Source organism: Desmodus rotundus, chromosome 5, assembly GCF_022682495.2.
Source record: "Desmodus rotundus isolate HL8 chromosome 5, HLdesRot8A.1, whole genome shotgun sequence".
In the NCBI taxonomy this organism is placed as follows: domain Eukaryota; kingdom Metazoa; phylum Chordata; class Mammalia; order Chiroptera; family Phyllostomidae; genus Desmodus; species Desmodus rotundus.
This window is the reverse complement of record NC_071391.1, coordinates 149,158,529-149,185,768: the sequence shown is the minus strand read 5'-3', so window position 1 is coordinate 149,185,768 and position 27,240 is coordinate 149,158,529. Positions and strand designations below refer to the sequence as shown.

The 27,240-nt window shown below is 41.7% G+C and overlaps 1 protein-coding gene across 1 annotated transcript in view; it reads right to left on the bottom strand.

Annotated features, from left to right (window-relative positions):
- The window catches only part of SRD5A2 (steroid 5 alpha-reductase 2), a 41,829-nt gene that overhangs the window by 5,408 nt on the left and 9,181 nt on the right, over positions 1-27,240 (bottom strand). Inside the window, exons 2-3 of the mRNA XM_024552426.3 lie at positions 1,986-2,149; positions 761-862 (exon numbers count right to left, since the gene is read on the bottom strand). Coding sequence (XP_024408194.1) covers positions 761-862; positions 1,986-2,149 — 266 coding nt within the window. The remainder of the gene's footprint in view (positions 1-760; positions 863-1,985; positions 2,150-27,240) is intronic.

Below are 27,240 nucleotides of genomic sequence, written 5' to 3'. Positions count from 1 at the left end.
GGTTAATGTTTGTGTCACTTAAACGGGCCATGGAGTGCCCAGATATCTGGGTAAAACATTATTTCTGGGTATGTCCATGAGGATATTTCTGGATGAGATTAATATTTGAATTGATAGACTGAGTAAAGCAAATTGCCCTCCCCAAGGGGGTGGGCCTCAGCCAGTCCACTGAAGCCTGAGTAGAACAAAGCAGCGGAGTAAGGAAGAACTCACTCTCTCTGCCTGTCTTCGAGTTGGGACATCAGTCTTCTCCTGGACTGATGGGAACGTACCCCACCTGCTGTCCTGGGCCTACAGCTTACACACGGCAGATCATGTGGCTTCTGAGCCTCCAGAATCGTGGAAGCCAATTCCTTATAATAAACCATATAGACCTATATTTCTATCTATATCTTATTGGTTCTGTTTCTCTTAAGAACTCCAGTACAGCACATGATAATCCCACCAACTTCAACGAGGTGCGGTCTGTTTCCACCCCACACAAGCCTCACACTCCCCACCCCCATCCTCAGGACATTGCGATCTTGCACCTTCTGAGAACCCTTGTACCTCTCTGGAACTTGGGGGTTCAGATCCGAAACACAAATGTGTTGTGGGTTGGGATGGGATGTGGAGGAGAAGTCCCTAGAGAGTCCCCAAATAGGGATACATTGTGTCACTTGCGCCCTCACTGTGCCCTCTTCATTTGTGACTCACAGCATAATCCCTGGGGCAGGCTCTGGAGCAAGCGTGGGAACCTGGAGGACAGAGGAGGCATTACCTTGTGGAATCTTATAGATGATTTCTCCAGGCTTCCGCAGCTGGCACAATATATAGTCACTGTGAATGTTGATTCCCATTCCCAAGATAAATAGGAAGACACCTAAGCAAAGAAGAGAGAGGGAAGTGAAAAAAAATGCATCCTGATTTTGATGTTTTTCTCATAAGCTAAGGGTTTTTTTCCTAAAAATGAAGAGAAGAACATTTAATTTTGAATTCTAAGAATGGTACTAAGATGCGGAAAATAAAGGAGGTGGAGGGAGTCGTCTCCACGTGAGCACACACAGAACTTGTCTTTGTTTTCCTTTGTTTGTGTGGCTCCAGATGTGCACACGTACCAGCATTTGCACAACTAGTCCTCTGTGTGTACGTGTTTTCAAATGTTTGCTGCGGCTGCCGTGTGGAGAGGTGTCACTGAAGACCAGGTTCGCGTGAAGGTCACCGTGGCAGCTCAGGCAAGAGGTCATTGTGGCTTGGACTAGGATGAACTTAGTGCACTTCAGGAGAAATGAGCCCCATTGGCACATGCTTTGGAGGTAGAGGCAGCAGCTCTTAGCTGATGGATAGAATATGATGTGTGAAAGAGAGGAATTGAGGAAAATCCGAGATTGGGGTCTAAGCTGAAAAAATATATAAACAAGTTGAACCTTCCTGAATTTTAGTTCCTCTTGCGAGTAATGAAACAAATTCAATGACCAGTTTTTTCTTTTTCTACGATTTTAGAAAGGTAGTGAGGAAAAGTCCATGAGAGGACGTGTGAATTGAAAAAGACCTGACTAAAGCGAGGGACAAAGCTTCATGACTACGTAGGGCCAGAGCAGTCTAGGCGGAGGGAGTGGTCCGCACAGAGAAAGCTCTGCAGCAGGACGAACTTGGCCATTTAAAGCTCAGAAGGAAGGCCACTGAGGCCACAGCACAGTAAATGAGGTGGATGCAACAGGAAATAAGGTCGGGAAACCAGGCTGAACCAAGGACACCTGGGTTTCACAGGCAGTGGTAAGGAATTTGCATTTTATCCTGAAATCTCATTGGGGAGTTCTGAGATGAGGAATGACACGATGTTTTTCAAAGCTCTCGCAGGCTGCTATACAGAGAAAAGACTGGGGTGGGGGTGGGAGAAGGGGAGAAGGGGTCACCGAGAGGTCACTGTAATAGGGTGGGGCGGGATGATGGTGACTGCGACTGTGCAGAGCTGTGCTGGGGGAAGAGGGGTCGGGTTTGCTTACCCAGGATAAACCGTATGTCTGTGTACCACTCAGCAGGGTAGTCAGCGCAGTAAGTCAGGTAGTAGCCTTGCAGGAGGCCATTTCCCATGCAGAAGACAGAGCCTTTGAAAAGTATCCCAAGCGGAAAAGGCCTCCCTCTGTTGAGGAAGGCGTAAACAAATGTCCTGGAATATACAGGGGGCAAAGGTCAGGATCGTTGTTACAAATATATATATCAACGAGAGGCAAAGGTTTCAAACAGAGAATCACATCAAACCCATTTTTAAAAACTATTTTCCCTTAAATTGGTGCAATGAACATTGTCCTGCTCTAAAACAAGCATTCATATTTGTCTTGTTTCATTAAAATCCATCGTAGTCACCATTTATTACCTTATTGTAGTCTTACAACAGTCTGGAAAGGTCAATGTCGCGAGCATCCAGCAGTTAGTAAATTCAATCCTAGGAAACCAGGATTGGATGCTGTGCTTTCTCTAAAGCAGTGAAATCCAGATTGTATGGGAAGAAAGGGAAAGCCTGGCACTTCCCATCTGCCGGGGGAATGGCATCGTGACAGCAGCCGCTGGGCCGTGTGGCTTTCCATAGCGTCTCTCCTATGTGATTTAATTACTGATGTTGTAGCATTCCCTACAGAGTGGCTGCAGAACCCCTCGAGAAAGTAGAAGCTTCCCTAAATGGTAGGAATTATGAATCTAGAGGAATCTAGGAAGAAGGGCTTAAAAATATCGATAGCCTCAAAATACAATATTGCCCAAGGTATGTGCTAAATTCTATACTTCAAATTATACTCTCTTTATAATTTGTCTTCTCTATGGTGCAATATAACAGGAAAGTTCATAAGCCTATATGAATAGTTTAATAAACAACTATCAAATAAGTACCCAAATAGTCACTGGGTCAAGAAATAGAACACTGTCATCACCCAGGAAGCCTCCCATGGGCCCCTCTCTGTTCACAGTACCATCATCACCCCCAGAAGTAACTATCATCCTGATTTTTATGACAATCATTTCTTTTTTGCCTCTGTGTAGTTTTACCACATTTGTATGCATCCCTAAAAATAGTTTATTTTACTCATTCTTAATTCCATAGGAATTGAACAATATTCTGTGATTCTTAATATATCCTTATTTATTTGTTTATTTTTTAGAGAGACGAAGGGAGGGAGAAAGAAGGAGAGAAACATCAATGTGTGGTTGCCTCTCCCGTGTCCCCTACTGGGGACCTGGCCTGCAACCCAGGCATGTGCCGTGACTGAGAATCAAACCAGCGACCCTTTTGGTTTGCAGGCTGGCTCTCAATCCACTGAGTCACACCAGCCAGGGCTCTTAACATATTCTTTAATGTCTTATTTCTTTAACTCATCATTATGTTTCTGAGACTCAATAATACATATTGTTGTATATAGTTATACTTCACTTACTTTCATTGTTATATATCATTCTCATATAAGAATATACCATATGTGTTTATCTGTTTCACTTTGATGGATATTTGGGGTGTTTCTAGAGTGTAATTTTGTTAGGCCTCCCAAATTTTCCCATTATTTTAATGAATTTTTTGTTTAAAACTTTGATACATCTGGAACTTACTTTGTTGCAATAACTTGAATAAGAATCCAACTAATTTTTCCCTAACGCTAGTCAATTTACTAAATGTCTTTCTCAGTGACAGGCATTGCCATTGGTGCTCCACAGTAAATGATCATACGTGTACGTTGGTTCTTCTTCTAGACTCTTGATTCTGCCCCACTGATCTCGCTATTACCATAACTACACTGCTTTAATAACTGTACTTTCAAGTATGTCTTAATCCTGGGTGGGGCTATGCTTACATCATCCTACTTTCTGAGGGCTGTTCAATTTATTTGTTCATGTGAACGTGAGACCAACTTGTGAAACACCCTCTCCCAAATTTTAGAATTATTCTTAAATTTAAAAGTTAGTTAAGAGAACAAAATGGCAGAAGGATGATGTGTTGCCACCCTTCGAGGCCAGGCAGGTTCACGGCATTGGTGCAGACGGAAAAATATTCATGGAGCCGCTGGGATGTCTGGCGCGCCTTTACTCAAGGGTGGGTGGGCCACGCACGCTGCAAGCTGCATGTCTATCTGTACGTTTCATGTCCCTGCTCCCCAGTGTGGCACCCATCGTGGCACCTGCCCCCTTGCGTGTCTCTCATCCTCATCGCCCCCAGCAGGGAGTCCCTACCTGTTTAAGTACTAGAGGGGGACAAAGCCGGAAAACTGCCAGAACATTACATAACATAACATAACTCTGCACACGTGAGCCCACTTCCTGTTATGGGAACAGTTTATCGGTCCCAGTCTCAAGGCTATGAGAACACTGACTATCAGGCCCCTCCAAGGCTATGGAAACACTGCTTCCCTTAGCTACCCAGACACCTGGGTGAGGAAGCCAGACTGCCTCCACATACCCTACAGATGACCTCCAAGAATTCACCCCTTCATAAAAGCAAAGAAAAAACTGGCAAAACTATATTCAGAACCCTGGATATTAACCAAAGGCTTGCAGCAATCTGGGGAGAATATTCGTGGACAAGAAAATGGCTGAATCTCAGTAAGGACAACAAATTTTGTGGCATTTTAAACTCACCTTGTCCCATCTCCCACTTTCCCGCTCTTCCCAGCCTTGAAAAGTAATGGCCCACATTCCCAGAACTGGGAGGATGAAAACAGGGCTGGAATCCTTTCAAAGCTTCACTGCCAAAGAGAAATCATTCTTTTATGTGCCTGGTGGTTCCCCGGAAGGCTCCACTCAAAAGGCTTGCCTTCGTTCCACCTCAAACTTACCCAGTGCTTAAAGTTTCTGGGGAGGGGGGATATTTTTTTAGTGCCTTAACAGCAAAGTGGCCTAAGGTATTGGATAACAGGTGAGGCATATTGCAGACTAATCAAAAAGTTTAAAAGGAAAGGCTGAGGAATGAGCTACCCATAAAAGCTTTGCAACACTCAAACATATTCCTGGGAATCTAGACAGCCGCCCATAACATGCATAAGGGCCATGAGCATACCCAAAAAGGACCTGAAAATGTCCTAGGCTCTCACCTCTAGTTGACCTCAAGGTCTGTACAAGTAGCAACTGAGGCTACAACAGAGACATAAACTACAAGGTAACCACCTTGTAGTTGAAGGAGTTTCCCCACATGCACACGGAAGCCCTAAGCAAAGACAGGGAGACTTACGGTGCCAGGCATTTCAGGAAATCTCTGTCCAGTCATTAACTGATCACTAAGCTAGCAAATACAGACTTCAGTGGCCACAACAACCAAAGCTAGGGACTTCACGCATTCTGAATGAGTTCAGAAGTCACTAAGCAAACAACTACAACAACAGGCAGCAACAACAAACCCTAAGAAGCAGGGAGAATGGGATTCCCCGTGTTGCCATATAGTATTATTTGAAATACTTAGCTTTCAACAGCGAGGAAACAGACAAAGGAACAGGAGGACACGTCCTATATATTGGAAAGAAGCAATCAATAGACACTGTGCCTGAGAGGCCGAGACAATCGGACTTACTAGACAAAAAACTTTGCATGAACTATCTTAAATATGTTCGAAGAGCTCAAGGAAGCCAGGTCTAAAGAACTAAAGGAAAGAATAAGAACAATGTCTCATCAAATGGAGAACAGCAATGAAGACACAGAAATTACAAAAAGGAACTGTGAAAGGCTGGTGTGGTGGGAGCCACTTTAAAGTAGAGCTGGGCAGCCACTGCGAGGGACTGCTTGCTCATCTTCTTCCTCAGCCCTTCAGAATGTTTGAGCTGGGCAACGTAACCTAGCACTGGGCCACGCCGACGCTGTGTTTCTACCATTGCACAGATTGTTTTTGTTTGTAAACTAATTGCAAAACTAACAGGAAAGCAGACAACCTGACTACTCAACTGGAAATTAAAGACATTGTTTAAAATTAGCATTATCATGTACAGGTAAATAACCTAGATTATTTGCACCTCTAAAAAGTCCTTCCTTGACTTACTAACACCAAGAGAAGTTCCTTCCTTCTAGTCATGTAATTCTATCCCTTCCCTTTCTCATAAAAACAAAACAAAAAAGAAAACAACCCTGCCTTATGCCCTAATCAGAATATTATTTGGGTTTCTGCTTGAATCAGTACTCCCTAAAGAGCTATTTTTGGATCTCAACTAAGCATTTGTTGCTTCTCACTGTGGCTTTTTATTTTCTGGTTAACAGAACCAAATAGAAATCTGGAGTTGGAAAACACAACTGAAATGAAAAATTCACTGGAGGGACTCCCTCAAAAGTTAAGGAGAGGTGGTCGCCAGAGAGGAGAGGAGTTAGGGGACTGGGTGAAAAAGGTGGAGGGATTAAGAAGTACAAAATAGTAGTTACAAATAGTCACCGGGGTGCAAAGGGCAGCTTAGGGAGTATAGTCCATAACATTGTAATGACTGTGCATAGTGCCGGGTGGGTGCTGGAAGTATCGGGGGGGCGCTGTGTAAAGTATATTGCTGTCTAAACAGTACGCTGTACACCTGATCTAATACAAATAATACTGAGTGTAAACTGTAATTGAGAAATAAAACTTTAAAATGTTAAAGAGAGAAATATATAGATATATTGAACTTTATCAAAACTAGGAATTTTGCACAATGAAAAACATTATCAAGAAAGTAAATAGACAACCTACAGAATGAGGGGGAATGTTTGCAAACCACTTGCGATAACAATTTAGTATCCAGGTATATAAAGAATTCCTGCAACTCAACAACAGAGAAACAAACGACCCAATTAAAAGAGCACTGGACTTGAAAATATATTATCCAAAAGAGAAATAAATGTCCAGTAAGCCCATGAAAAGATGCCCAACATTATTAGGGTAATGTCATTCAAAACTATAGTGACATACTACTGACATACTACTCAAACCAGCTAGAAGGCTATAATGAAAATAACAAGTATTGGTGAGGATGTGGAAGCATTAGAATCCTATACATTGCTAGTGGGAATGTAAAATATGTAATTGAGATAAAATTCAAATACATAAAATTCTCCCTTCTTGCCCTGGCAGTGGGGTTCAGTTGGTTGGTCACAGATTGGATTCCTGGTTGGGGCACATGCTTAGGTTGCAGGTTCAGCCCCACTCCCCGCTTCAGGGCACATGCTGCAGTGGGTGGGTGGGGGTTGGGGGGTGGGGAGCCAGTCCATATTTCTCTCCTTCCTTTACCCTCTCTTTAAAATCAAGAAGCAAGTCCCAGGATGAGGATAAAGAAAATTCTCCCTTTTAAAGTCGTGACACACCCGCAATAACAAGCACACAATAACCAGGTCTTTGTTTGTAAATGCTTTTCCCTAAATGAACTGGGCCCCACGGAGAAGCAGCATATTTTAGACCTGCGGCAGGAAAAGTAGGAGGTGAGTCAGTGTGCTGCGTTGGAAAGTAAAGGGGAGACAGGGGCTTTCAAAATTATTCGGATGCCAACTGGAATGCGGTCCACTGCCCAAATCTGTGACACACTAGGTATCAAAAAGGACAATGAGTGTAGCTGATTATTAACTTCTATAAACTGAGGTTAATTATTATGATTTCGTTGGGGTTTTATAAAAATTAAATAAGGTGATGCGGGTAAAAAAATGCCTGACACAGGACAGTCAGTTGCCACCAAGTAATTTGTTTCTCCTTCCTCTTATACCCCATGAGAACTTTGAGGCCTTAAAAGTGCTTGAGTTCTTAGTGGGACAGTGTCCTGGACGACTACGACTACCAGAAAGGCTCTTTGAAAAGAGTTGTTTGCCTCCCAGTGTGGTCCCATTCATGCCGCGCAAAGAGGCCCAACGCCAAAGGCCGTGCCTTTCTGACACCCAGAACTGGGCGCCTGGAGCCGTGCTTCCCTCCCGCCCCTACCCTCCGGACCTTCCAAAGTCGGAATGCAAAGTCAATACTAACCGCATCTCAGCCAAAGCAGTATGTATTTACCAAGGCAGGCTCACTCCTATGATAAACAATTCCAAAGTCTCAGAGGCTCCACGTAATAAAAGCTCATTTCTTACTGAGGCCACAGTGCAAACATTTTCAGGGGTGTTGCCCGCTCCACAATCTGGAGCCAGGTTTTTCCAGCCCATCTTCCTCCACCAGCCAGCAGACGAAGGAAGAGTGAGAGCATGGAGGGTCTTGTACCAGTTATCTTAAGGGCCAAGCTGCAGGCTGGAAGTACCGTCTATGGTATTACTCCACCCAACTTTCATTGTTTTGGCCCCACCCAACTGCAGGGGAGCTTGGGAAATGCAGCCTAGCTGGGAAAGGAAAGGAGTTTGGTGAACGCACAGCACAGGCTAGAGGCTCTGGACCACCAGGAGTGCTGGAGAGCAAATACAATTCTTCTGATCTGAGTGATTACGATGTTGGAAAGCTGAAAGCAGTTCAAAATAAATGTTTCAATGTAGAAAACAATAGAAACAATGCGGAAGGGACAGGAATCAAGCAGCTCAGGAGGCTGAAATTAGTGCTGGGGAGGGTTGCAGGTGAGTTTCACTTTCAACTCCCGTGGCCCACATTTGGCCTGAGACTCAATTTCTCTGATTTGAGGCCACTTCACTTTAATTCCCTTACATTTCTAATGTAAATTTTCATCCTCTTGTGTCGGTTCTGATGCAGAGACTGATAAGTCCTCTGTAAATATAAAATTTTCTATCACCACTAAGTAAATATTCATTTGGGGGGACTCTTATTGGAAAGGGTTAACTGAAATTGCAAATCTAATTTAAATCAAAGAAACAACCTTTGAAATTATACATCTTGCATAGACCAATTCATATTTAACTAAGTCTTCTTCAAATATAAATGCTGTTGCTAAGATTACCAAGCCTATGGAAGACTTTTCACTATATGAAATTTTAGACCTCAGTGTCAATCAAAATAAATTTAAGTTCTATATCTAAATACAAGGTTTATGTACATACATATATACTTGTTACATATAGTAATAACTCTTTCCCCAGCCCCATCCCCCCCCTTCAACCACCACCCCTTTTTGGTTTTCTTTTATAGCAGAACTCTCCCAAAGAGTTGTCTACGCTCACCATCAGTCTTCTCCTCTTCTTTCCTCCCGTCCTCCCCGATGGACACTCACTTGGCGAGACCACCAGAGACTGCCCCATTTCCAAATCCAAAAGCCAATTTTCAGCTCTTCATATTTGACAAGGTCACTCCATCCTTCTGGAAACCCTTCCTTCAGTCAGCTTCCAGGACACCTGTCTCCCTTGGTTCTTCTCCTACGTCACTGATTTCTCTTCATTTCCCTTTACTAGTTTCTCTTCACCCCCTTGACCTCCAAATATTGGAGTGTGCCAGGGCTCATTCAGGACTATTTTCTTTTTTATCTACAGCCACTATACATAATCATGTCTAGTCTCATATCCTTAAATATCATCTATATAATGACCACTCCCAAATTTATGTCTCTACACAGGATGGCTGCAGTCCTTGAACTGAGACTCATCTGACCAACTTCCTACTAGATATCCACATTAAAGAGTATCTCAAATGTTATACATCCAAACTGAAACCCCAGATTCCCACCCTCCCCAAAACCCATGCCTCCCTGAGTCTACCCCTTCTCAGAAAATGGCAACTTCATTCTTCCAATTGCTCAGACCAACGACCATAAACCATCATTGACTTCTTTCTCATCCCCCACATAAAATCTATTAGCAAAACCTCTCAGCTCTACCTTCAAAATATTTCCAGAATTTGGCCACGTCTCACCTACTCTCTCTGAGTTCAAGCCATCATTGAACCCTCTTGGACACTTGCAAAAGCCTCCTCATTTGACCTGTACTTCCTTCATTGTAGTCTCTCCTCCATGCCACAGACAAAGTAAAACTGTAAGCTGGGTCATACTGTTTCCCTCTGGAAAAAAAAAAAAAAACCCTCATCGCAAAGGAAAAGCCCAAATCCCTATGATTGCCTTCAAGTCTCTACACCACAGGTGGCAAATACAAGGCCCATGGGTTGAATCTGGCCCTCCACCTTGTTTCTACCTGGCAGCAGCACTGAGCTCTCACTTAACTGTTAAGGAATAGTTGCATTTATACAGTCCTAAAATTACATTCGGCCCTTTGAAGGCAACTGTGAGGCTGATGTGGCCCCTGATGAAAATGAGTTTGACACCCCTGCTCTACACAGTCTGGTTCCCTAACAAGATCTCTGACCTCACCTACTACTTTTCTCCTTACCCAGCTCACTCTAGCCACCCTGGCGTCCCTGCTGTTACCCGAACAGGACCAGCATGTGCCACCTCAGACCTTTGTCTCTGACCTGGAGAGCTCTTCCCCAGGTATCCACAGGGCTCACTTTTTTTTCATGTCTCTCCCTCCAGTGTTACTTTTGCTGACCACCCTATACAAATAGCAAACCTCCACTGCCTGCAGCACTCACTGTCTTCCTAATCCTGCTTCCCTTATTCCAATAGCACTTTTCACAATGGAATACACTATGTTTTGTTTGCTAATTGTCTGTGTCCTCTCACAAGAATGTGTGGTCTGTAAGGAGAACGTTATCTCTTCTGTTCACCACTGTATCTGAAGTACCTCGAATGTGTGCCTATTCTAGGCACGTGGTGGGCTGAGAATAAATGTTGAATGAATGAAAGAGTCTATCATAATCTTTAAACATCATATATCATATGCATACTAATCTTTAAAGAATATCCATGCATATCGAACATGTATCATAACTTTCACTTCCAGAAAGGTCAAGTCAATGTACTTTTCACTATCCTTCCTACTAAATTTACTAATTCCCTGCACATTAGATATAAAAACAAACATAAGAAGACTCTAAAGGGTAGAGAAAAGAAGTCACACAGGCTAGAGACCTTGGGCTTTAAAGAACAACTTAGCATTCAGTTCTCCGGGTTTTCTTTTCGCCTCATACATTCTAGCGTTGGAGCTAAAAGAGCTAACAACCACTAAGTGCCAGTGGGCACAGACACAAAAGCCCCAACGAAAGCTTCCTCTTCTCTAGCCAAGTGATCAGGAAAAGGAGCAATCCAGAAAGATGAAATTTCTAAGAAAATAACTGTTCTACTACAGACAGCCAAACAAAACAGAAGAAATCTGTGCCACACCCCCCACACTCACACACCAGCAAATGTTGATATGGAGTCTAGTAAATGAGAACTATGAATGAATTCAGTAATGTTGTAGGATGAAAAATCAATATACAAAAGTCAATTGTGTTTCTATACACTAACAATGAACTACTTGAAAAACAGATAAAGCCATCTCATTACAATAGCATCAAAAATTTGTATAAATAAATGTAATCAAGGAGGTGAAAGAGCTATATGCTGAAAACTATAAGATACTGATGAAAAAAACTGAAGAAGACACAAACCAATGGGAAGTTATCTCATGTTCATTGATCAGAAGAATTATTATTGTTAAAATGTTCATTTCTATGTATTATGTAGAGCTGCTTTGACTCCTTGTCTTGGTAGTATGGCCTCATGTAGTAGGTATCCTGTAGGGTCCAGTGGCACAGCCTCCCCTATTACCCAAGCTGGGTACTCAAGGTGAACCCTTTGTGTGGGATGAGTACACCCTTCTCTTGTAGTTGAGCTTTAATTGCTGTTGGCAGGTCAATGGGAAGGGTTTAACCAGGCCAGTCAGCTGCAAAGACTTGCTGTGACCATTGACCATCAACCTCCACCCTCCATGGAGGGTCAGCTGTGCAGGGGCAGGGTGGAGGTGCTCCAACATGATCCATAGCTGTCCACTGGGTGTGCTGGCCCTGAGGTTTCCCAAGTGGTGCAGGCCAAGTTCAGCCCCAACCTGTGTTTTTCCCAGGGTCACCCTGCCTGAGCTATTAAGCAATCTGACATGGCTGTTACTTGTGCTGGACTTGGAGATTCCCAGGCAAAGCCAAACCGTGAATCTAGGCTGACTGCTGCTAATGCCAGGCCAGGAGCCGCTTAGCAAGAGGTACAGGGGCCTGAGGGCTCACTGAGGCTGGCTGTTGCTTATTTGAGAGGATTTAGGAAGTTGTAAAGCATGAGCCAAGACTAACCATTCATGTGGAAAAACAGCTTGGGTGGGATTGTAAGTTGGGTGGTACAGAGTCTCTGGTGATCTCCAGGCAGGGCAAACAGTGTTAGCCGTTCGATGGAGTATCATATATGACACCAGCCCAAACAGTTTTGTGGCTCTGGGAGGTGAGGGTTGAGAAAAGGACTTTAGCCTCTGCAAGCCTTTCTATCTGGGAGAAAGCTGTCCCCCAGCTCTCACCTGGATGCCAGACACGTCAGTGCCTCACTGTATACCACTGGTGCCTTTCAAGCTGCTACCCCAGTGCTAGAGCTCATGGGGAGTGAGTGAGTAAGCCCATGTGTGGATTCTTTAAGAGGAACTGCTTGGGACTCTGGAAGTTTCTTCCACCAACTCAATCTGCACTGGTTATTGTAGCCAGAAGTTATGGAGACTTATCTTCCTGCACTGGAACCCTGGGCTGGGGGGTCTGGTGTGGGGCTGGGACTCCTTGCTCCCAAGATATCCCTCCTGAATTTTCATCTACCACATGTGGAGGTGAGACCAGCCCATTCCACATCTCCACCCCTCCTACCAGTTGAATAGATGTGGTTTCTTTCATCCCTAATTGTTGGACTTCCATTCAACTCAATTCCTGACACTTCTGAATGATGGCAGATCTATATTTTAGTTGTAATTTTGATGTGGTCGTGCAAGGAGGTGAGCCATGTTTACATATGGTAAAATTCCGGAAGTCATCCAGAATTTTTTTTAATTCAGGTAATCCACAGGAACCAGGGAAAAGAAATCATATATGGAAGACTTACCAACAGTAAACACTAAATAAAATGTCAGATTTAACCTTTAATATATTGATAATTACATTAAATTTAAATAGTCTAAATACACCAGGTAAAAGACAAAGTTGACTAAGCATAACTGAAGTGTATTCTGCCTACTACAGACTCGCTCCAAATATAATAATGGAGATAGGTTGAAAGTAAAAAGGTGGAAAAATATATCATGCAAACATTAATAGAAAGAAAGGAGGGATAGCTATACTAATTTCAAATAAAGTATACTTCATAAAATTAAAATCATAAAATCATAAAAAAACATGTCCTTTGACCACAATTGAGTCAAACTGGAAATCAAATAGAAAGATAAGAAAATCTTCAAAACTTGGAAATTTAGAAAAGTTTCAAATAATTTATGATTCAGAGGAGCCTCGCATGAAATTTAGAAACTGCACTGAACCAATGAAAATGAAAAACACAACATATCTACATCGGTGGGACACAGCTAAAAGGGAACTTTGTAGCACTAAATGAATATAGTAGATAACAGAGAAGGTCTCAAAGTCTCTACCTTAAGAATCTAGGGAAAAAGGCATAATAAATCCAAAGCAGGCAGAAGGAAGACAATAAAAAAGAACAGAAACCAGTAAAAGTCACAGCATCAAAACAGTAAATAAGCTATTCTTTGAAAATGTCAACAACATCTATACACTTCTAAAAAAGAAGACGACACAATCATGAACAACAGGGGATGTCATTACAGAGCCTGCAGCCATCGAAGGGTAATAAAGAAATGCTACACACAATTCTACACACGTAAATTTGGCCGTTTAGATAGCATGGACCAAATTCTTAAAAACATAAGCTCTTACAACTCACCTTAATGAAATAAATCATTTGAATAGCCCTATGACTGTTAAGAAAATTCAATTCACAATTTTAAAATTCCCCCCAAAAGAAATCTCCAAGTCTATATGGCTTCACTAGAGAATTCTATCATCATATATAGAAGAATTAATACCAATTCTATGTAATCTCTTTATTTTATAAAGCTGGTATTACCCTGATACAAAAAACAAACAAAGGGTACTGTGGCGGGGCAGGGAAGTACTCAATAAATAAATATGCAAGAAACTTTAAAAGTACTCAATATATAAGTAATGAATTACTTAAAGTTTTATGTACCAACTTTCTATTTGGTTGTTTATATTTAGGTAACTAAATTTAGGTAACGAGAGAAAATGGCACATGAGCTACTTCCTAAATGTGTGACTGTATTATTTATTTATTTATGCATAATAAATCACCCCCAAAACTTAGTGGTTAAAAACACCAGCAAACAAGTATTTTCACTCACAGTTCCTGTGTGTCAGGGATTCAGGAGTGGCTTGGCTGAGCAGTGCTGACTCAGGTTCCTTATGAGACTGCAGGTAAGGTGTTGACCCAGACCTGCAATCATCTGAAGGCTTGACTGGGGCTGGAGGATCTGCTTCTGAGATGGCTCACTCACATGGCTGGACATCAAGTGCCATCTGTGGGCAGGATGCCTCACCTTCTCCTCATGTGGGCCTTAACCACATTGGGTTCAACCAAGGGCACCTTGGTTGAGGGCACCACGGTGTCAGGCTTCCCCCAGAACAAGCAATCCAAGAGAGAATGCCAACAAAAGCTATATTTTTCATGACCTAGTCTCAAAAGTCACACACCATCACTTTGCCACATTGTATTTGTTACACGCAAGTCACAAATTCTGGCCCCCATTGGGTACCATGTTTTCAAAGAAGTCGTATAAAAAAAATAGTGGACATATTTTTAAACTACCACATGACCTTAGCAGCCTAACCTCTCTGAACCTCAGTTTCCTATTGGCAAAGGGATAACAATGGTACCAACTTCACAGAAGGTTGTTGAAAGAATTGGATGATATAATTAATTTAATGTAACTGGAACATATGAGAACTTAATGACTAAGTATTTCCTCCTTTCCCCAACCAAGGAAATATACCATTCAACTTTCTCTGTAGAAAGCCTAGGGACAGCCTAAGACCAGTGGTGAAACTGGTCTTTTTGCCTCGTCTTTGTGTCTGCTCACATCGTATCCCCTGTAGGGTCCTCTCTTCCTTTTTACCTCTTCCTCCTACTTTCTCAGGATCCCAGTCACACATGACAGAGATGATGCTCACACTTAAAAGGTTTATTTTCCTGGAAATCTCCCAGTCTTCAAATCTTTCCAGTTCTTTTCTGGAAACCTACCACTCCCTTTTCTTTGTTCTACTTACTTGTTCTACTTCCTAATATCATCTAAGTGATAGCTAAAACCTATGGCCAATAAGATTTCAGAAGTGGAGTTAGCACCTGTAGTTAACAAGATACATCGTGTTCACTTGTTAATAAGATACATCTGCAACTGATCTTGGGTGACTAGGAAAGAGACCCAGTATCCTTCTCAAAAAATCTCTTCCATCAAAATAGAAGATTGAAGATAAACACTATTCCTTGAAAGCAAGTTGAGCCTATCGCTCACTCATGCCTCACAGGATTGCTTGAATCAAACAGTGATCGGGCGGCATTCACCCTACCGAATATCCACTTCACTGTGAACCTGAGAGTGGGGGCTAAGGAGGAGAGCGGTCATTTTGCAAGTGGAGATCCTTGAGGAAAGAACCAGGCATAGTTTCTCAATGTAGAGATTCCCTATGACATTAGGTATCTCAAGGGAACATGAAGGCCCTGCCTGGATATGAGAGAGAGAGAGAGAGAGAGAGAGAGAGAGAGAGAGAGAGAGAGAGAGAGAGAGAGAGATGCGGAAGGATGGAGAAATGGTTTTTCTTGATGGTTGTCTTGCATGTGACAACAAAATCATCTCACAAGATGCTTTTGTCTGGCTCATCCCCTCCAAGATGGTATATGAGGAGTAGTCAGTGATGGAGGATTTTGTGTTGCCACTCCATGAGATATACTTATATGTTTTTACCTGGCTCTCAAGAAACACATTGCTTTGAACCAAATAAAATGGTTGAATGGTAAGGATTTCAGACCTGTTTTAGGTCCATAAAAAAAGGGGTTTCTGGGGCCAAATGCATTTTTGGTATCAATCACAGTGTTTTCAGGTAGGCTTATTCTGTTTCTGCATCCAGTTGATGGGTGGTCCTAATAAGAAGACATCTATCCTGAGTTTGTGTGTGTGAATATTTGTGTGTGTATCTTATTGCTGGGCCAGTAAAGAAGATGAAGCTCACAACGGTGTGGTAATTTTCCTAAGGCCACAAAGCTACAAAGGGGCAGCAGAGAAGGGATTTAAACAAGGGTCCTCTGCTTCAAAAAAAACTCATTGATTTCCAAATAGAAAGGGGAAATTGAGATCAAAATATAAAATTAGGGGAAAATCCCATATGCTCTTCAAGACAATCCAATTTTGGTTTTCAGTCATTTCAGTCCAAATGTCTTGTTGCCTCTACAGTAGTCATTTGTTATATTTGCCACCCAACATTCATTCTTCCTTCTTATGGTAGCCCCCCCCATTCCCCCACTAGGGACCCACCTCCTTCCCTAGTCTTAGCTCATGAGAGGGTTCGTCCTCTCCAGGCTCCTCAGCCAATCAGAACAGTGGTTGTTTTGAGGATGGGCATGTGACCCAACAAACCTCAATAAGGTTTTTTTATTTTTCATATTTTTTATAGAACTGGCCTTTTCCACATGCCTTGGATCTGAGAAGCTACAAGCTCACAGATTCTACAGTTGTCCTGGCACCACAGAAGCACAGCCTTTCTGAGAATAGAGCCAGTAAAAGAAGTAGAGCTGAGAGCTGGAGAGAGAAACCAGGTCCCGATAGTATCTTTGGAACCACACCATAAATCTGGATCTGAAATTGGAATTTTCCAGTTATGACAGTTAAGAAGTTCAGGTTTTACTTAAGCCTATCTGAATTGATTTTTCTGTCACTTGGAACTGGGTGTCCTGCTTAATGAACCATCATACTGTTCTCTTTTGAAATAAGCACCAAACTTTTCCAAGTTTAAAGCCAGAATTGGTGAGGGTTTTAGGTTGCATTTAATCATAAAATAAAGTTTCCCTCCAATTATTCCCTTTGGAGCAGAACCCACCAAGATGTCTTTTCTTCCTGGAGCCTCTTTCTATGCCAAAGGGCATTAGGCCAACCAGGCCTCCGAACCCTCAGCCCACTTCCCTGAGTCCTTCCCAAGAAATAACAGACACTGACAACGAACATTCACTCGTCTGTATACTTGTCCGCATGCCTGTCACTGTAAATATTAGAGAGTGGGATGCGTAAGCCAAAGCAAAGGTGACTCAGTGCAGAATGAATCAGTGGTGCATCCCACCCACTTACAGTTTATTATGGCCTTGTGTACCGGGTTGAGTGGTGGTCCTCACACAAAGTATGCCTACTCCCTAATCCCAAGAACTTCTGAAGATTACTTGATTATAACAAAAAAGCAAATACTATCTTATATGGCAAATGGTGTGATTAAATTAAGGATCTTTGGAAGAGATGGTCCTAAATAATCTAGGCGCAGCCTAAACACAATCACGTGTATCCTTACACAAGAAAGGGTCAGGAGAAGAGAAGAAGGGTCCACAAGGAAAGCAATGGGAAGACGGCACGGAGATGCAACCACAAGACCAGTGATGCCGACAGCCACAGAGGCTGACAGAGGCAAGGAGTGGATTTTCCTTCAGAGCCTCCAAAGGGAGCACAGTGGTACCGACGCCCTGATTTCAGAATTTCGGCCTCCAGAATAACGAGAGAAAATTTTCTGTTGTTTTAAGACACCCAATTTGTGGCAATGTGTTACAGCAGCCACAGGGAACCAAAACACCTTGTTAGAGAAATATTAGGCCACTGAAATTAATTTCAGTTCAGACATCCAGCAGAGGAAACACCAGCAAAGGACCACAGACCCCTAATATTTTTACAGTGCCTACCCTGTTCTAAGTATTTTGCACCTATTAAGTCATTTAATATTTACAGTAACCCCAGGAGATAGGTATTCTCGTTGTCCCCATTTTACCAAAGGAAAAAAAAAATACTGAGGCACAGTGAGGTTAACTTAGCCTCATGTCATACAGCTAGGAAATATCAAAGCTGGGATTCAAGTCCAGGCGAAGCGAGTTCCAGGGTTTATGTTATTGAGCATTTTGCTCTCCTACAGTCACTGTGTTTAAAAAAATTCAATCAGTTGCATGAGACTTGTTACATCAGATGCTCTTACCAGTTACATAATGAAATCACCTGAGGGGCTTTAGGAACTGAAAGGAAAGAAGCACACTGAAGACCAGTTCATCAGAATCTTAGGGCCCTGAGCATTGGTAGCTTTTGAAAATTTCCCTAGGTGATCTAAATGCACAGTTAGGATTAAAAACCACTGGCATAATAACCTCCAATGGCTGATTTCACTAATTTTTTTCAAATTGACCTTGACCAGATATCTTGGCTCCTCCAAATTCTGTGTCCACACAGAGAAATCAGATTGCCAAATCTAGTAGAAAGGCTCAGTTCCATAAAACCATGTTTCTTCTTCTCCGCAGTGGAGTGGTTAACCACTTTCTATCAAAGGCAGCACCATGGGAAAAATTCAATGTGAAGTTTCTCCCAAAGCTCCTGGGACTTCTTCCATCTTGTTCTGATGTCCTGGAAGTAAGAATAGCCAGGTCTCCCGATCCTCCCCCTGCAGATATCATTTGGTCATAATTCAGTAGAGCTATTTAAATTAGAAAAAACACTGAGAGGATTAGCTCTTGAAGACCTATAATACGGTACACTATCTTTAAGTTTTCTGGTTCAGGTGTTTTTAAATCTTTTATATTTGTGCCTGGTACCACTGGGAGACCCTGGAACTGTTCATTCACTCATTTTTCCTTTCTTCCTGCCTCTATCTCAAAATAAAAGTTCAGTATAAACAAGTAATGACTTCCCAAGGTTTTAGGAAACTTTGAGGATTTCTCTGAGTAATGGAAAGGTAACATCATTAAGACAAAACTTCCTACAAGAAACGGCTACTGCCTGCTGACTTGATTGATTGATTCATTCATTCACTCAAACCCCAGAAGATCAAAATCTGAGTACAAGGAGAGACTTGGTTCAACCTCTTGGCCTGAACAATACCAATTCATCTGGGTAACTAGTTTATTTTTTCTTTTTCTTTAAGTTGATAAATTTGGCATGGATTTTGGCATGGTGTATAGGCACACCTGCTCAGCCACTCATGCTCACTGGTCACGACCAAACTAATAAGTGACAGATGGTGACATGGGGTGGTGTATAGCTCAAAGTGTGAAGTTCAGCACACCAAAGGACAAGGCACATCCACCGCTGAGCACAAACACATCATTTCTCTAAGGTGGAATTTTGCTTCTTCATTTCTTATCATCTATACAAAGAAAGTCATGGTTTTCTAATTCCAACCATTTGGTTTCATACAAATTGATACAAAACTATGAGTAAGATGACTAACAGATGGAAGCAGGAAATTGCAACCCCATTTCAGAGTACAGCATTATTCACGTAAACATAACATAAAGGTTAAAGGAGGTAAAAACATTTTTAAAAAAGAGGAAGACAATAGCTACTCAATTTGGAAATGAACTCCCAGCATAAGTAGGGATAATTCATGACAACAACAAAAAAGGGGTGGGGAGTAAAGGGCTTTATATTCCAACCATTATCAATATTGATCCATACGTGTTGATGTGAATTTATTCAGGGTGTATTCTTCATGTGCCACTTTTTTCACCAAATGACTGTATACTTATTTCCATCCTAGACATAGCCCAAGAGGCTAATATTTTTAAGTATGCATGATATTTAATCATATTGATTACAATCAGCCCTCAGCTACAGAGCATTTAAGTAACTTCTAAGTGTTTCATAGTTGTGAATAAAAACACTATAACTTTGTGTAAATTGATTTCTTTCTTTTGGATTATTTCTCTTGAGTATTTTCCTCCAAGTGAAATATCTGGGGAGGATGTTTTCCACTGTTGTTAAACTGGCAGTTTCAACAATTCTCAGCGACACTGGGCCGCACATTCGTACAGTTTTCTCACAGGCCTACCTATGTTATTTTTAAATCTTTACTGAGGTATAATGAACAATCAACGGCACATATTAGCAGTGTGAAATCTGACAAATTTTGAAACCCTTTTGATATCAAAATAAAGAACATATCCATCACCACTAAAAGTTTGCTTCTACCCTTTGTTACCCCACTCTGCTGTCCCTCCCTCCCTTTGTCCCCAGGAAGCCACTAATGCACTCTTTGTACTATAGATTAGTTTGAGGTTCATGGAATTTTATATAAATGGAATTGTAAAGCATGTGCTCTTTTTGCTTGGCTCCTTTCAGCCAGAATACTCATTTTTAGTCTTGTCTATGTTGTCGCACACATCAATAGTTCATTATTTTTATTGCTGAGTAGTTATTTTCATATATGGTTATACAACAGTCTGTTTCCTCACTCATCTGTTGACAGATATTTGAGTTGTTTCCCGTTTGTTTGGCCTCTACAAATGAAGCTGCTAGAAACATTTGTATGCAACCCTTTGTATGAACATGTGCTCTTACTTTTATTGGGGAAAGAGCTGGCAATGGATAGGTTATGTGGCAGGTTGATGTTTAAATTTTTTAAGAGATTGTCAAAATATTCTCCAAAGGGTTTGCCATTTTATTTTCCCATCGACAGTGTAGGAGAGTTCCAGTTCTTCCACGTGCTCATCAGCACTTGGTATGGTCAGTCTGGTTAACGCCGGCCATTCTAGTGGCTGCGTAGTGCTAGCCCATGGTGGTCCAGTTTGCACTTCTCTAATGACTAATGATGTTGGGCATCTTTTCATGTTCTTATCTGCCATTCACAGGATTTCTTTGGTGAAATATCTGTTCACACCATGAGATACAGCAGAAATTTATTAGAGAAACAAAAGTATTTTCAATAAATATTACTAGAATCACTGGACATCCATAAGCAGAAAAAACTCTGATTCATACTTCTAATCCTATATAAAAAATAACTCAAGATGGATCATAGACACAAATGTAAAACTTCAAACTGTAAATCTTCTCTAAGGACACATAAGAGAAGACCCTTGTGACCTCAGATTAGGGAAAGAGTTCTTAGATATGATACCAGAAGCACAAGAACAAAGAAAAAATGGACTTCATCGAAATATAAAACTTCTGTTTTTCATTCCAACCAGTTGAACTACACCAGTCAGGGCCTAAAACTTCTATTTTTCAAAAGACACTGTTAAGAGAATTTAAAAGATAAGCCACACATACTGGAAGAAAATATTTACAAAGCATATATCTGGTAAAAAGACTTGTATCCAGAATATATAAAGAACTTTTAAAACTCAGTGATAAGAAAATGAAGGACCCAATTCACTAGCAGTTAGATATGTTTATCAGATGTGCAACTCTGGGCAAACAAAGAACATTCACTGAGAGGCAGAAGTGAGGCCATGTGCTACCGTTAAAAGAGGGCAGATGGAGGCAGGATGGAAAACAGAGACTGTCCCCAGAGATGGATGTTGGGATGTCTCATGGTCGGATGCGGAAAATGTCAAAACCGAATTGTCACGCTTTCTTCACAGTGACTTCCAGGATCAGCCTTGATAACATGAAGCAAGTATAATAAAAGAATTTTGAAAATGACCCAGAGCCTGATTGAAGGCTTGGGTAGTATAACTGGATATTGTGGCATAGATACAAAAGATATTTAGAAATTGAAGAGAAGGCAGGAATTCAAAAGCAAAGTACACGGAGGGTGATTTTCAGTCCTTGGTCACCAAATGGGCCCCTTTTCCAGACTGAACCTCACATTTCCACCCACAAATCTGGGAATAGACCTTCCTTTGAGGACCAGCTCAACTGCTTGCTCATCACTCCCACTCACTCCAACTAATCACATCAATCAGACAGCACGCAGTCACTTGTGAAACAGGATCAGTAACAGTGACCATCCCAAGGACAAAATGAAATAACTAATGTAAAACACGTAACGTAATTCCCGGAACACCCAGACCTCAATAAAATTGGTTTCCCCTTCTCTTATCCCCCTTCTATAACCAAATGTAAGGCAAATTGAATTGTTGGCCCCAGTTCAGAGGGTTTTAAAATTTAGAGCTTCTATGCTGAGCTGACTCTCATTAAAGGTTCCTGGGTTGAACATAGTGACTTTATAAGCAACTTGAGTCCAGACTTTGATGTCCCCATTACCATACATGGCAGGGAGTCAAAAAGCAGAAGGGGGAGTTGCCAGAACCAAGTTGCCAGGCCCTGACAAAAATCAATAAGTAGACAACATTTGTGTTCTATCTAATAACAGAATACAGTCGTGCTCCCCACTCCTGCTTGCTGAGGGCTCTTCATTGAAGCATCCTTCTTGGCCTTTCCACTCACTGTCCCTCACGCACTCCTTCCCTGGAAAGGAGAAGTGAATCACTTGATTGGCAAATCTGAAGGCATGACCTCTCAAAAGTGAGCTCAGCCCTTCTCTCATTCTGCCATCTTTTCACAACAGGTTCCCCTGGGAAAAGTCTGTGGTTGTTCAGCCATGGTTGTTGATGAGTATTTTTGAGGTACGGAGTTAGGAGGCCCTCATGATCCAAAATGTAATCCACATTTTGTCCCAAACCAGCTTTACCACTACTAAGGGTGGTCATCTGTCTCTAATGATCTAATTCCTGGGTCTATCTCTCAGTTGATTCTGAACTTGGGTGGAGAAGAGGGATGACATTTATTGGGCTCCCTCAAAACCCACTCACCCATCTGTCTTCTATTCCATGCCCATTCACACCCAGACAGGCACTGGGGACCTCAGTGGCATGGCTGTGGTCCCCGTTAGGTCCCTATCTCCCTCAGTTTGCTTTTTCCTACCTAGCCTGGACCTCTCAGACGGACATTACTGCCACCCAACTTTCACACCAGAAAGAGTGATAGACACACAGGGATGGCTCTTGCTTGCCTTCCTCCTGGAGTACTTCTGTGTGTCTCCCAAAGGACTTGGCACAGTTCTGAACAGGTGGGCCCCATGAAGAATCATTAAGCCCCTATGACCTCTGCTCCTTTCTCACCATGTGACTTTGTACACATCACTTTGCCAATTTGGGTCACTGTTTCCTTATCTTGTCTAATCTTTTTAAGTGACATTAAGTTAGATTTTTAAATGGCCAAGAAGTTGAACACTTCTTTAACATGGTAAAAGTGAAATGGTAAAGATCTCTAAAGCTTATTCTCATTTTTGGTAAATATAGCTCTGTATTTTTTAGATGGGCTTATGATGTCACCCCATTTACAATGTAAACTCCTGGACTCCTACTATGTCCCACAAGTGTTCAAATAAAGGAGTCGGAACCCATGAAGTCTCAGAAAATTACATTTACTACTGAATTCCTACCTAAATGTAGCAGAAGTTTTGTAAGACATGCCCACTGCTATAGAATATAACAAAAGGTTACTATAGAATTATCAAGGCATAGGATATAAAGCTCTGTCATGTATGGTTTTCATAAGGAAGGGCTGGCAAAATACAGCCCACAGGCCAAGCAGCGCTCACTGTCTGTTTTTGTAAACAAAGTTTTATTGGAACACAACTACATTCATTTGTTTACATATTACCTATGTTTTCTTTCATGCTATAACAGCAGATCTTAGTAGTTACAATGGAAATTATATGGCTACAAAGCCTAAAATGGTTACTATTTGGCTTTTTACAAAAAAGTTTGTTGACCACCCCCCCATTCTAAAGAACCCCTCAGTTAATCCTAATTGATCCAAATTATGTCTCATGAATGTCCTTAATACATGATTAAGTGACCACAAAAATGTGGCTTATCCTGCCTGGGCCTTTCTTCCTTCTCAGTCTGCAAGAGGAGAAATTTGTCTTGTTGATCTGCAATGTAGGCATTAATCATCATTCTGATTCCCAGCCAATGAGTGATTTCCTTCGTGATGTTTGATTACCTCTAGATATCTGAGACATCTGCACCTCTTTCGAGAGTGGAGAAACACTGGCAGGCCACATCAGGAGCCTCGAGCTCCAGTCCCCTCTTTGCCCCTAGGTGACTAACCCTCTTGGTGCTTTGCTTCTATAAATTGAGGAGGCTGGACAGATGAGGATGAAGTTTCCTTAAAACAGATCATATGAGCCAGTGTGCCTCACGGAAGGCCACGCTAGCTGCTGTGAAAGCCCAAGAACAGCATCACACCTGGATTTACAGAGGAGAAGGGGCTCAGGGAAGGCTGCTTGGAGGAAGTGGTGCCTGATCTGAGTCTTGAAGGATGAGGAAGAATTTGTGCTGCTGGAAAATGAAGAGACCAATAAAGCAAAAGTCATCTTATTGAAGCCATTCATTTTTTTTTTTGGCTGATTAGAAAATGTCATTTATTTCAGCACCTAGACCCCAGCAAAGATCTCTCCAAATTCAGACGGACTCTAACGTGCACATTCCACTCTGCCCCTGGATGTGCATTATGGAAGGTCACACTGCCTGGCAACCTTTTCACCTTTTTGTGAAAAGAAGTTTCTTTTTCTTTGTCATCCGAATACTGAGGTCACATCCAAGGCTTGACTATGACACCAGCTGCTATGGGTGTAAGTAATGTGACAACCATTGTATGGGACACTAAGTTCACTTGAGAAAATGAAGACAATCTCAGAGAGCTGGGCAAAGGATCATTCCAGAGCTGTAGGCAGGGTCAACGAGAGATGAGGTAACTGCAATTTCAAGCAATCTTGGCAGTGGGATTAGACCATGTGCTTGTGCAACAGCTATTTTCATGTGATTAAACCATCCAAACATCTGCAACAATAGATCCAAAAGGAGGGGAGTTATCTGAGTTGACCTAACTTACTCCATCTCAGCAACAACGACTTGTAAGTACCCGCTGGCTCTCCCACGGTTCTAACCGCCTGCACTGATGTCAAAAGTAAGACCATTCGTGCATTCAACGGATTTTAGTACCAAGTATGTGTGAGCAGTTTTCTATATACTGATGACACAGCCATCAAAAAAGTGAGACAAACTTCCTTCTCCCTTCTGGACCTTACATTCTAGTGGGTCACCCTTGGATGGAGGAAAGTACAAAGAGTTTTAACTCCTACCCACCTGGACACGGTGCTGTTCTGAACACTCCCTGGGGGACACCTTGCAAAAGAGTCCAAGCCACACCTGAGCCAGCCTTCTTCCTGAGTCCTTGCCCCTCCATCTTATTCATCACGTCATAGCTCTGCGCAGGACAGGGTAAAGCCAAGGCAGCCTGATGCTTTTTCCTCATGTACCCTCACTACCGAGCCGCATGACTCCTAAAGCCTCAAAACAAAAGCGCTCATAGACTTCGAACCACTCCTGGGAATGTCGACTAAGAATATAGTCCTAAGTTCTGAAAATAATGTAGATGCAAAAATGTGCATCACAGCTTTATTTAACCTAGCTCCTCCCCTCCACATTAAAAAAAGGGGGAGGGAATTAAATGTCCAACTATAAATTAATGGATAGATAAATTATCATTTTTACATGAGATGAAATCACAAGCAGCCATTTAGATGATATTTTGAAAGATTCTATAATGTGCAAAAATTCTTAAGTTTAAAATTTTAGATAATCAGGCAGCAGAAAAGCCCCTATATATAGTCAACATAACAAGTATAAATATAACACGTGTAAACATCTACTAAAAATAAAAAATAAAAGCCTTGACTGCCAGTCAAGATGGTGGAGTAGGTAAGCTCTGAGCTCACCTTCTCTCACATCACATCAAAATCACAATTAAATTACAGAACACCCATGGCTGACAACCACCTGAACAGAAATCCTGTAACTAAGGTTATAAAGAAGAAACCACAATGAGACTGAGATGGGCGGAGACATGGAACAGGCAGGTCCCACACCCACAGTGTGGTGATCAAGAATCACGAGGGATATCTTGGCTACAGAGGTTCCCCCTAAGGAGCAAGAGGTCCCAGCCCCACACTAGGCTCCCCAGCCCTGAGCACCAGTGTCAGGAAGAGGAGTCCCCGTAACATCTGGCTGTGAAACCAGTGGGGATTTTATCTAAGAAAAACAAAGGGCTACAGGAGACCAAGACACCCTGATCTTATTTTAAATGTAGTTTTATTTTTAAATTGCACTTGACTTTCAATATTATATAAGTTTCAAGTGTACAGCATAGTAATTAGACATGTATATCACTTAAAAACTAGTATACATATAATGTGGACTATTACTCAGCTATAAAAAAAGAATGAAATCTTACCATTTGGGACAACATGCATGGACCTAGAGGGTATTAGGCTAAGTGAAATAAATCAGGGAAAAAAACAAATACCATATGATTTCACTTACATGTGGAATCTCAAAAACAAAATAAAAAACAAACAAAACAAAAACAAACCCATCAATAAGAGAACAAGTTGACAGTCACCAGATGTGAAGGGGGTTAGGTAGCTGGGTGAAAAATGAGAAGGGATGAAGAAGTACAAATGGGTAGTTACAAAACAGTCGGGGGTGTAAAGTACAGCACAGGAAATATAGTCATTAGGATTGTCATAACTATGTACAGTGCCAGGTGGTTTCTAGACTTACAGGGGGGTCACTTTGTAAGTTAGATGCCTAGCCACTGTCCTGTCCATCTGAATTTTATATAATATTGAATGTCAACTGTAATTGAAAAATTAAAAAGTGCACTTTAAAGGCGAAAGGGATCGAGAAGCAGAAATTGCCAGTTACAAAAATAGTCACAGGGATGTAAAGTAAAACATAGTGGCATAGTCATTATTGTTAACCCTGTATGGTGTCAGATGGGCACTGGACTGCTTGGGGTGATCACTTTGTAAGGTGTAAAATCTAATCCCTATGGCATACACCTGAAACTAATATAATACCTCAACTGTAATTGAAAAATAAAATTTTTTAAAAGGCCTTCATGGCATAGTTCTCAAACTAGCCACTGATATACTTAGGTGTTAAAATTATGGATGTTTTTCTTCTTTTTGTATTTTCTATTTCTTCTTTACTGATTATTCATAATTTTTTAAGTTAAAAAAAATTAAGCCTTGCCTTTTTAAAAGGCAAGGGCAAGGCAGCGAAGTATAAATATAAAATAGTTCACCATGGTAGCTAAGAGCCTGAATTCTGTTTACAAACTCTCTGGGTCTGAACCTGGGTCCCAACTTACTGTATGACCTTCACTTGCCTCAGTTTCCAACCTGCAAAACAGGGGTGAAATTGGTGCCCGGCTAGATGGGTTAACGTGAGGATCAGTAATTAATATACGCAGAGTGTTTAGCACAGAGCAGGGTGCCTGTGAGCACTCAAAATGATAACAGATCCAATATTACAAGGGCTCCAAAGACACAGTTGACACAAGGGGACGGATGAACACACATCCCATCTTCATGCCTCAGGGACAACAAATTCAGAGTTAGCCAATAGA